Raw genomic sequence first — 12,085 nt, 5'->3', positions numbered from 1 at the left:
TATATAATTAATAAATTATCTTAACATATTTCATCAAACTTACTTAATTATATTCAGTTTTCTTTTATATTTTTTTTTATGGTAAATAAAAAATAAGAAAAATGAGCCAAACACAAGAGTCAAGCAAATACACATTTTTCACATGCATAATATAACATGCAAACGTGCTTCTGATTTTGTAAAATATTACAGAAATGGAAATCAATCAGTAGAAAGAGCATTTTCAAAATCTGGAAACAAAATCAAACAGTTTCCTCCACAATTCTGCCACCCACTGACTGCTGGTGGTGCAGTTCTTCATATGAGTTTCTGCAGATAATCCTAAATCTCATGCTCTTTTCCATGTATGATAGAGAGCTGTAAATGCAATGGAGAGATCCCCTACTTGGCATTCTCATGAGTGAACTGCAAAAGGGTTTCTGGAACAGAACCAAACACAGTGGAATGAGCAGTTAATGGAGGAAAAAGGGCTGAGAAGTCTGCATCTTTGGTGTCAAACTCCAGGCATAAACCCCATCCATTTCAATGTTAAGAAGTGAGTTTGGAGAAGTGGGCTGTGGTCCTAACATGGAGTTATGAATAGAGAATACTACCATGGTCCATGGTCCATGGCCCTCTTTTTCAATGACACCTTGTTTTTTTTGTTTTTGTTTTTTGTTTTTTGGTTTTCCCATCATCCAATCACCCCCAAGAAAATTCTGTCACTGGGCACATCAAGAGTTAAAGAGGTGAGAGACCTCTTAAAAGTGAGGGTCTGAAAGTAGGTTCCCCACTTACTACAGGGAGTTCAATTGGAGATCAGAGCTTGAATGGGCCTGTACCTTGGATCAACCCTTTTAAGTGGGAAAGAGAATATGGATAGAATTTAAAAAAAGCTCTCCTAGAAAGAACCTTTGGGCATGTTTGGTGCGTGGGAATAGGACAGAAATTACGATAGAAAATGAAAGGGAATCATGATTCTGTGTAAAAAAGAAAAATTAAAATCTTAATAAGAGTAGGTTTAGATTCCACAACAATGAAATTTTTATTTATCTTATAATGTTTAAAAGCAATTCAAAAGATAAAATTGATTTCTCATTTCCATTCTTTATTCCAGCATTCCAAACATGTCCTTTCTATAGGTTATGTTTGGTTGTTTGAAAGTATTAAGGAAAATAGTTTTTTTCATGTTTGGTTTCATTATGAAAAATATGAAAAAAAAAAATCAAAAATAATTAAAATTAGTTAAAAATTAAAATATTTTAAAATTATTCAATCTTTATATAATAGACGATAATTGAAGAAATATACAAAAATAATTTATTAATTTTAAATATATTTTTTATTTTCCTTCTTTTTTTCCTCTCTTCCACTTTCCTTTTCTATTTTCTTTCATATTTTCCCTCAAACTTTCTAGAACCAAATATAGCCGTAATGGTTTGAAAGAAAACATTTTTTAAGTTCAAGAGGTAAAACATGAAAATGATGTTTAAACTTGAGCCCAAATGATTTCCTTTTACTAAAAGGGAAAAGTCGGACAATTAAGGCAAGACACTATAAATAAACTAAAAAGATCGGACAATTAAGGCACGATACTAAAAGGAAATTATAAAGAAAAGGCCGGATAGTCGGACCATGGCACTAAAAGAAACATAAAAAGAAAAATGCACCTTCTTTATTAGAAAAAAAAAAAAAAGCTGTATGTAAAAATAATTCAAAATTTTTATTTTGTCATCATAATCAGATAAAAGAAATTAAAATTCCTTCCAACAATATTTGTGCCTTTTTTCGTATAGGTTTTTTTAACAACGAAACAAGGCTTTCAAAACCATTTTGGGCCGGTTCAAAAACTGGGCCCGCAAATGTTTCCCAACAAGCGGGCTGCCGCCAATTCATGAGGCATTCACACGAAACGACGTCGTACTAGCCTTTCCCTCTCAAAACTCAACAACCCCTAAAATCAAAATGAAAATAGTTCCCGCGAATCTAAAGTACCTGCCACGTTGGCAATCCCCGTGAAGGCGTATCAACCAATCAGATCACACACTTTGCTTCTATATAGACACCGCTCTCTCAACAGGCATTTCAACATTCACACCTGCCGTCTCATTCACAGCCAAAATTTTAGGGTTAGGGTTTTGGATTCGTTTAAGGTAGAGATTTGAGATTGAAGATGAGTTCCACGGGATCAACCAAGGGAGGTAGAGGCAAGCCAAAGGCCTCAAAGTCGGTATCGCGGTCTCAGAAGGCTGGGCTTCAATTTCCGGTGGGGAGGATTGCAAGGTTTCTCAAGGCCGGAAAGTATGCCGAGCGTGTTGGAGCCGGCGCCCCCGTCTACCTGTCTGCTGTTCTTGAGTATCTCGCGGCCGAGGTAAATTAGGGTTTCAACTCTGGAGCTTTTTTTTTCCATTGTTTTTGATCGGGATGTATATCTTTCTTGGTTCTTTCTGTTTGAGCATTTTATCCAATGAAAATAGAGTTTTTTGGAACGATTTTATCAAGTAAAAATGGGGGAAAAAAGCTTTCTTTTTGCGATGTTTTGACGAATTGGAACCCAAGAAAGCATAGGATTATACGGGTTTTATGGTTCGCTCTTTTGAATCAAGACTCTGATGGTTTGATGGTGTGCTGAGTCAGGTTTTGGAGCTTGCTGGAAATGCAGCGAGGGACAACAAAAAGAATCGCATTGTACCTCGCCACATACAGCTAGCAGTAAGGAATGACGAGGAGCTAAGCAAACTATTGGGGTCAGTAACCATTGCTAATGGAGGGGTTTTGCCCAACATCCACCAGACTCTGTTGCCAAAGAAGACGGGTAAAGGCAAGGGGGAGATTGGGTCTGCTTCCCAGGAATTTTAGGGAGTTGTGTTAATGGCATCTCCTTGTCCTTTGTCTTTTTGATAGATATGTAGTATACACATCTTCTCTTCCTTCTATGGATAAAGTTTTGTTCTTTTAAACTCTTTGGAACAAAATGAAGTTCTAAGCTTTTTGAGGTGCTCCATGTACTCTTTTGATTCATGGAAGACGGAGCGGTTGAATGGGTTTTGTTATGTGGGTATGCCTCTCAGATTTCTTAGCACAATTTTGAAGATAAGTGATGGTCTTGAATGGTTTTAAAATCAATTAAATGATTAGGTTGCACTGTTCAACTTTGAAATTGAATGCTTTCTGCAAGATGTATTCTGGTTCACCAAGAGTTTCCTTTAATTTCTCACCTGTGAGTAAGACAGGGCTTTGATTGTGAAGGATTTTGAACTTGTGTTGTTTGCAACTCATCAGTGGGTTGCTTTGATTCTTGTATTGTTGCAGCCAACTTGTCATGATACCATGGTTTGAGAGTTAGGAAAAAGGCTAATCTATGATTCTCGGGTTCAAAAGTGTGTTATGTTTATATGATATTAGCAAATGGCAGGATTGTCTGGTCTAATGGTGGAATGCATGTGACAGTGGCAGTGTAACAACAAATATTTGCAAGGGAGAATGTAATTTCTATTACTCAAATGGAGTTGTGGATCATTTTGGGTAGCTCAAAGAAAAGGCGGAAATGTAGTACAGCCCTTCAAGTGAAAATTGTGAATGTTTATTCTTTATCATTGCAATCATGCCCTGAAGGAAATTTCTGGCCCACAATCTGGGACTGGTCAAGAAACAGGCATGCACAACTCAGAATAGAAGTTTATGTGAGCTCAAGTCTGAGTAGCTAACCCCCTAAATGCAATGTAGCAATAATCCATCTATCAAGTTACAATGGGAGATCTACCATATTTAACCATTGGAGTGGAGAAATTTTTTAGTTATCAGATATATTAAACAGCAGGGAGGGTAATCAAACCTACACAAACGATGACTGATGGCTCTGCCTGTTTGTGATTTTCATTAGTCAATACCAAATGCCTGGCTTCCTTGGTTCCACCTCATCTTTGAGACATTCATTTCTTCATCTTCCTTGTGATAATGTAAAGTCGACCTATATCCTAGGAGATGGAGAAACGCAAAATGCCATAAAAATAAAACAAAAACCATGAAATTCTCATAGAAAGGAGAAAGTAACATGTGAAGAATCAAACCTCACCTAAATTACTTCCTTTATAACATTCTCTATTGTATCAATACAGTAGCCTACTGGTTTTCCCAATGCCATGGCCTTCGCCAGTCTTAATCTAGCTTCATGGTGACGACTCAATATCAAAACAGTATTCAGTACAGCCCATTTCATTTGGGAGTAAGCTTCACTCTCTGAGAAGCCCAGCCACTTGAGCACTTCGTCCAGCTGTTTGCAATTGAAAATATTTCATTTAGAGATCCCAAGCAGTTTAGTGCAATTCTAGATGTTTTGTTACTGAATGTTAAAACAGGAGTAGTGGGTTCTAACCTGTTCAACATCAGAATGAAGCCCTTCAGAGCATCCAAATACTAGGTACTCTGCTATCAATCCTGCTACTATTACACATGAAAACCTGTTTAAGGTCTATAGAAAAAAGAAAGAACTATAATTAATATTAAGTAACATTTGTTAGTAAAACTCTATAATTGAATAATCAGATATTTTACCACAACAAGAGCTAGTAATCCTGAATAGCTAAAAAAATTATTTTCTTGTCCTAATAACCACTTGGAAAGGAATCATACTATTTTACCTTGGAAGAAATTTTGCCTTTTTTGGACTGCATGCCACAGAAACACATATATTAGAGACAACCATGACACTAAAGCAACAAAGTAAACAAAAATTTTCAGGATAATTATCACATAGCACATTAACATCCACTATCAGACCTTTGAATTTTCTCTTTTACATAACTTTGTGATCATGTCATTATTAAACATGACTGATAAAGGAAGTAATGGTGGCTCATCGTATTCTAACCAGATAATTCTTAGTCAAGAAAGGTGCTTTAGCTCTTAGAAAAGAAAACATTTATATGGGAATATTTCTTTTGGTGGATTTCATGAGGGAATGGCCAAAACAATAGCAAACACCCTTTTTTCTTTTGGTGCCTTCATGGTGTATCCAGCCCTACTTCTGAAAGGATTTGGGGCACAGAATCAATCTTGCAGATGACAGAAATACCACTCAGAATTACATACATGATTAGTAAATAAAGTTTCCAACATGCAGGTTTGAAGTAGACTATTCTCCCAGTCATTCATTTTATACCACAGATTTCTATCCTTGAGAAAAAATTCAAGCAGGATATCTTTTATTAAAAAGTCAATAAAATCATAAAATACATCACACACCATAATGAAGGCATCAATAAAGTCAACTTTTTATGAGGATGAAGTGAACAAGACAAATTGGTTCACAGATGGTTCTGTTCTAGCAGTCAGATGGATTGCAATTTCACAACACCTGGAAAAGAATAAGATGTATGACAGCAGGAGGGCATAACTTTCAAGAAAATGAATAATGCAGAAGTGATGCTTGTATATTGCAACTTTTCCATGAATAAGGTGCATATAAAAACAGAAAAGTTTCATCCTGTCACATACTTTCCCTTTACTGAATTTTTTCTCTACTATCTCTGTTGTTCTAACCTGCACAATGGTACAATGACAAAATAATTATTAATAAAAAAAGGTTAAAACATAGAAATGTTATAACAAGAAAATAAGAATATTTCTATCTTCATGACCAATCTTTAATGTCTCAGCATTTAAATGACAGATTTAGATCAAAATCTTAAACAAATTCAAGGAAAGAGCAAATGATATCTAATGACCACAAACATATTACCAGCACACAGAAGCTGATTTAGACCAAATTCATAGTCAAATACAAGGAAAACAAAATCAGAAGTACAATCGGTCATATGGCAATAAAACATGAATTGCAGCCCAATAAATCCAATTTATCCATTGAGAATTGAACCTGAACTATGAATGAAGCTCTAAGCTCAAAACAGAACCAATCTGAGATTACTAATTCCACCAGAGGTGGTGAGTTCTCTGTTTTGATATCTAGAACTAACATTTTGAACCAGAACTAGATCCATGGACAATGGCATGAAACTCAAATTCTGGTCAAATCTAGAATTCCTCTATCTAATGCACTTTTTATATCCATAAATTGTTTCACCAATCAATTGAAGCACAGTCCCTGCTTCCCTATCATTCACTATGGCACATAAGAACACCACTATATTTATTCCAAGTCTTGCATCTCGCATTATGTGCTGCTAAATGCTTAATTCATTTAGGACTACCACGTTTTTACCAAAACATATGAAAATTCATTTTATAACCATGCCTCACATTCATCTCTCATCTTCACTATGATTCAAAGTATTAACCCCCAATCTTACTATTTGTCCATATGGCCAAATTTGCCAAATGAAGTGTGAGGATGAACCAGCATTTATTTTCTGCATGATCCAAAACATGTCAACAAAATCCTCTTCACACATATTAATCCCTATATTAGTACTTGTCCATATGACCAAATTTATCTGATGAAGTGCGAAAACGAACCAATATCTTCTTTCTACATGATCCATAACATGTCAACAAAATCCTCTTCACACGTATAATAATCTATTTATTTGTTAATTTATTCACAGTAAGTTCTAAACCACATTGTATACATATAAAAATCCTATAATAAATACAATTTGTTTCACCAAATATAAACTTCGTTGAAAAAGAAAAATGGGAATCAAGGGATTGTAAACCAAACGCTTGAGATTTCTACAAATTGGACCATCTAAATGAAATATGTAGATATGGAAATCATATTCTTCTCTCTATCTCTCTTGATAGGCAAACAAGAATATTATTAACAATAGCTAATAAAAAAAGGCACACCAAAACACACAGAGCATACAAAGGTGCCAAAACAGTAATGAGATGGAGAGAATAACCAAAGACACCTCTTTGCCATAAAAAAGAGCCCAACCAATCAACAAAATCTAAAATAAACATAGAGGCTCCATCTAAAGACTTGGAAATCATAATTATTTTAAGTCTTTGATGGTTCCAAGTACTACTCTTGTATGAAACAAGTAGTAGAAAAATGCTCATGCCATTTAAACCAAAACACTTTGGATTTCTACAAAATGGACCATCCAAATGAAATATATAGATATAGAAATCATATTCCTCTCTCTCTCCCCCCCCCCCCCCCTTCTCTCTCTCTCTCTCTCTCTAGTGAAACAAGAATATTATTAACAATGCCTAATAAAAAAAAGGCACACCAAAGCACACAGTAAACAAAGGTGCCAAAACAGTAACGAGGTAGAGAGAATAACCAAAGACACACCTCTCTTCCATTAAAAAGAGCCCATCCAATCAACAAAATCTAAAATAAATATAGAGGCTCCATCTAAAGACACGGAAATCATAATTATTCTAAGTCTTAGATGGTTCCAAGTACAGCTAATTTATTTATTTTTTGATAGGTAAAGAAAAGTCGTATAAAATGCTCCAAGTACTACTATTGTATGAAAAAAAGTAGAAAAATGCTCAACCCTATGGGCTTCAGTTTAAAAAGAAGCATAATAAATGGCAAGAATGTCCTTACTTCTCTAAGGAACTCAAATCCCACAAACTCCACTCTCCCTGCAGCAAATCTATCTTGCCTTAAAGCTTCTTTGCTTGGTATTTCATATCCTCGTGGAAGAACCCCGAGCAAGTAGCCAACTAGAAAATGACCAGCTTCATGCTGCAGATATAGATACATATAGATAGAAGTACATTAAGTTTAACTTAGGCAAGTAACAATTAACATGCAGCAGAGTTGCAAGCAAACAAAAAGGTTAGTCATGCAATATGCTGTCCATAACCCTCTGTTTGAAGCATTTCACCAGTAAAAACATGAAAACCACCACATTTTATTCGCTCGCTCTTGATGTAATTAGAAAGAGAGCATCATGGCCAGAAAAGTGGTTGTTGCACCATGATGAAATTCTCTTCCATCAGAGTACTGGTTGGATAACATCCTAGAAGAAAATCTCCAACTTAGGTGGTGTTTGTTTTTTTACTTAATTCTAAATAGAACCTTAATGCTTAATAGTATTAAATATTAGGTTGGTTGTTTTTGTAGTATTTTATTTCTATTAAATATTAAAAAGTAAAAAAAATCAATATGTTATTTTTTCTATTTAGAAAAAGCTACATATTTTGGCTTTTTCTATTTAGTAAAAAGTTTATAATAAGTCATGAAAAAATAGAAAAACAAACAACCTAAATTCTAAAAACAAATTGTTTTTAGCAAAAAGCCAAAAAAACAAACACTACCTTAGTTTCTCTTTACAATTCTATTGAAGCAGCCTCCTTTATACCTCCCATATTTGAGTAAGTAGGCAAATATAAGTAAAATCTAAACCAGTTTTCAAAGGGTAGGAATATTTGCAACAGGGAAAATTATGAGATTAACTAGAGGATATATTTCCTTATAATAAATCAAAAGGAAAAAAGGCAGAAAGATCCCACACCTAAGAGGGCATCTACCACATTATTCCATAAACACATGTGTCCTACCAATTAATCGGCCACTGACTTGATGTTCATATTGGGGCATCATTAAGCAATGCAATAAGAAAATGATAGCTTACTGAATTTTATAATCCTTCCTTCAGTTTTATGCTCACTAAAATGTCTGCATGCTTTCATGAAATTGCAATTATTTTTAATCTTGTTATATTTGGATCACCTGAGATTACCATCAAATTATAACTAGTTTAAAAAAAAGGGCCTTCTTCAAATAGCAAGAGGCAAGTTTATTCACAGGATAAGAGAAAATCAATTAAGATGGTTCAGCTAAATCCTACACAGACTAGGTTTTGCACCAGTAAGGAGTGTCATGGTCCAGGACTCTGGGATTAAGGTGCTGCAAGAATGAGAAGTAGACAAAAGAGGACAAGGGTTGACATTGTGACAAAAACACCTTGAAGTATGATTTAATATAAAGTATGGCAGTAGATAAAGCAGAACAGTGAAACAGCATTATGTAGCCAATCCCAAAAGGTTAAGACAAAATGCTTTGTTAAGCCAGGAAAAATAAATGCATATCCGCTAATAATGGAGTTGATGGAAAAATAAGGAAATTCATCTTACCTGTGTGTACAAAAAATGATCTTCGTCACAATGAGATCCATTGCCTTCATCAGGCATTGACTTTTCTAATGCTTTCACTGAAACCTGTGAAATAGTAGCTGAACAAGCTGGCTTAAATTCACAAATATTATAACAGAGGACAAAGTCATGATCAAGCATTACAATATCAGAAATTATGAAAATATCGCTGGTTGGATTTTATGGAAATATTGGAAAAAGGACAAAACATTTGTGGATCAAAAATTCATCAAAACTCAAAAAAAAGGGAAACTCCAAGAAATGATAAAATAAGTATATATAATACAACATACAGAAATCGCAAACACATTTACTCTTAAAACGATGATCTATCTTATTTAGATGCAATGAATATTAAGGAAATAATGATACATGTATAATTTCTTTTTTTGTTTAAAAATGTTTACAACCTATTTATAATTTTATATTCATTTGTATGTAATTACTGTACAAAAGATAATAAAAAAAAACTCAGTGAGAAGATTATCATGATGTTTTTATATTATCAAAAATAAATCAAATAGAATTTAAAAATGATTATGGTTATGGTCCCATTGCTTCCCTTTCTTTTATATTTTAAAACAAGGAGTGCACTGTTGTGGGGCTGCCGAGTTTGGGGCTGAAAAATTGGGCGATGAGGCTGAAAAATGCCCAAAAAATCAGTGATAATGCTGAAATTCACCAGAAATTCGGCGAAACTCGGTTGGAGCAATTTTTCTTCCCTGATTTCATATTGACCATGACTGATAACTGATATTTTTTTTTTTTTTTTTGATAAATGAGCACAAAATATATTAAAGGGCAAAAAGCCACAAGGCATATAGGGAGTATACAACGCAGCCTAACCCAAAAACAAAAGAACAAGCAGCCTCACCAGCCCTTAAGTAGCCGCTAGCCACTCCAAAAAGACTAAAAGCGAAGAGGACTCCTCTCCCATGTACACAAATAAATTTTTGAGTTTCTGTATCTCTAAAGAACCCCCCTTAAAAGCTAATCTATTTTTTTCCTTCCATACCGTCCAAAAAATACACAATGGGATGGAATACCAGATTTTTTTCCTCTTTCTCCCCACAAAAGGGCCCTTCCAACTAAATAACACCTCTTTGACTGTCTCCAGGAACACCCAATGAACCCCAAACAAGGCAAGGACAATTTCCCAGAGGACCCTGACCACTATACAGTGTAAAAGAATGTGATTTACATTTTCCTCTTCACAGCCACACAAAAAACAGCAATTAGGAAGCTGTCACCCTCGTTTTTTAAGCCTATCCAAGGTGAGGATCTTCCCCCACGTAGCCTCCCAAGCAAAAAAAGCAGCTTTAGTTGGGACCTTGTCCACCCAAATGCACTTAACCGGGAAGGTGAGGGCATTGGGAGCAACCAGCAAATTGTAAGCATCCCTAACTCCAAAAGTGCCTTGACCCCCACCTTTCCATAACACTGAGTCCTCTTCTTGGGAGATCTTGAAGTCCCTCAGCATATTAAACATAGCTCCTATTAGATCCAGTTCCCAATCATTAGAATCTCTAGCAAATCTGAGATTCCAACCCCCTTGACCGAGGCTAGAGTCCCACACCTCATTAACCGTTGCATTCCTATGGACCGCCAAGGCAAATAACTGAGGGAAAATTCGGGACAGCACCGCGTTACCACACCAGTGATCAGTCCAGAACTTGACCTTAGTCCCCTTACCCACCTTAAACATCATGTTATCCCAGCACCAATTTGCCTCCTTCAAAATCTCCTTCCACACCCCCACTCCAAACACCCCGCGAGCTTCATTAGTCCGCCAACCAAAGCCCTCTTGGCCATACTTCACTCCGATCACTTTCTTCCAAAGGATATCTTTTTCAAAGGCAAACCTCCAGATCCACTTACCCAGCAAGGCCTTGTTAAGGAGATCAATCTTTTGTATACCTAAACCCCCTTTCTTCCGATAACTGATATTTTTTAATCACTGGTCATGATAAATGCAAATGTAATATATCCATGTATTCAGATCTGAAGAAAAGAAGGAATCAACCTTTATTCTGCAAGATAAAAAAGTCCTATTTATCACAAGTCACAACCTACCCTCCAAAAAGTGAACTTCTCTGATATACAAGAGGTAGGCAGAGTGAGGGAAAAAAAAGTCAAGAAAAAAGAAAAGCCACACCCCAGCCCTAGCACTAGATCAAATTAAACCTGGAGCAATCCTGATGGAAATCTATAAAAGAACTCTGAACCGAGACAGGAATGAGCACTAAACATGATCAGTTGATCCAGTCACAATTACCCTCATAGATGCACCATCAAAAGCTCCTCTGCTTCTCTCCCTTCAAATGGACCAAGGAATTGCAAGGAATTGCAAAAGGGGATGCTTTTCATAGGTGAAGGACTTTAGTTGTCTAAGCTTTGTATATGCACCAGTTCACAAACTCCTTTGCTGATTTTGACATGGCCCGAGAAATATCAAGTTATTCTGCTTCTTTTTAAAGCAGTAACATACACAACTTGCAAACTAAATGAGACAAATGTTCCCGATATTTTATTGCAACAAAATATTGGGAAATTTGAATTAATAACCAGACAGGCTAAAATCATCCAAGGAATGGCAAAATACTATTTTATGCAATACTCTTCATAACTGCAGGCAATAAATGATAAAAGAAGTATGCTCCAAGTTAGGGGAAAGTATATAACGCAGTTACATCCATGATACATGGTTTACCTTCCCAAAAATCGGTTCAAATCTATATAGGCTTCAACTGCCAACACATAAGTTGTTGAGTATTTTATCAAAGAATAAAAAATAAAAATAAAGAAGAGGCTATTATGGCTATAGATGCATGTTTGCATGCACTAGTACCTGCAAACCAGATTTATATACTATCCAAACCAGCACAAAGTTCTTTGCCTTCCAAAACCCAAATCCTACTTTCTAGGGTTTGTTATTTAAAAATCAATAAACAGATAAATCTCAAGGCTCACTTCTCTTTCTTATCCTACATGGTTCTATTTCCCTTGCCTATTTATCAAATTTTTTAGAAGT

General features: G+C 35.5%; 2 protein-coding genes across 2 annotated transcripts; one reads left to right on the top strand and one right to left on the bottom strand.

Annotated features, from left to right (window-relative positions):
- The first annotated feature begins 2,058 nt into the window (after positions 1-2,058).
- On the top strand, positions 2,059-3,144 carry LOC117931297 (histone H2AX). The gene is made up of 2 exons (XM_034852239.1): positions 2,059-2,350; positions 2,617-3,144. The coding sequence occupies exons 1-2, from the start codon at positions 2,153-2,155 to the stop codon at positions 2,836-2,838; spliced, it is 420 nt and encodes a 139-aa protein (XP_034708130.1). The 5' UTR covers positions 2,059-2,152; the 3' UTR covers positions 2,839-3,144.
- Positions 3,145-4,050: 906 nt separating this feature from the next.
- On the bottom strand, positions 4,051-9,195 carry LOC117931296. Its single transcript, XM_034852238.1, has 6 exons — positions 9,037-9,195; positions 7,502-7,642; positions 5,476-5,520; positions 4,620-4,646; positions 4,355-4,450; positions 4,051-4,252 (listed from the first exon to the last, which is right to left on the bottom strand). The coding sequence occupies exons 1-6, from the start codon at positions 9,193-9,195 to the stop codon at positions 4,055-4,057; spliced, it is 666 nt and encodes a 221-aa protein (XP_034708129.1). The 3' UTR covers positions 4,051-4,054.
- Positions 9,196-12,085: the final 2,890 nt, after the last annotated feature.

Source organism: Vitis riparia, chromosome 14, assembly GCF_004353265.1.
Source record: "Vitis riparia cultivar Riparia Gloire de Montpellier isolate 1030 chromosome 14, EGFV_Vit.rip_1.0, whole genome shotgun sequence".
NCBI lineage: Eukaryota > Viridiplantae > Streptophyta > Magnoliopsida > Vitales > Vitaceae > Vitis > Vitis riparia.
This window is presented reverse-complemented; position numbering and strand designations above follow the sequence as displayed.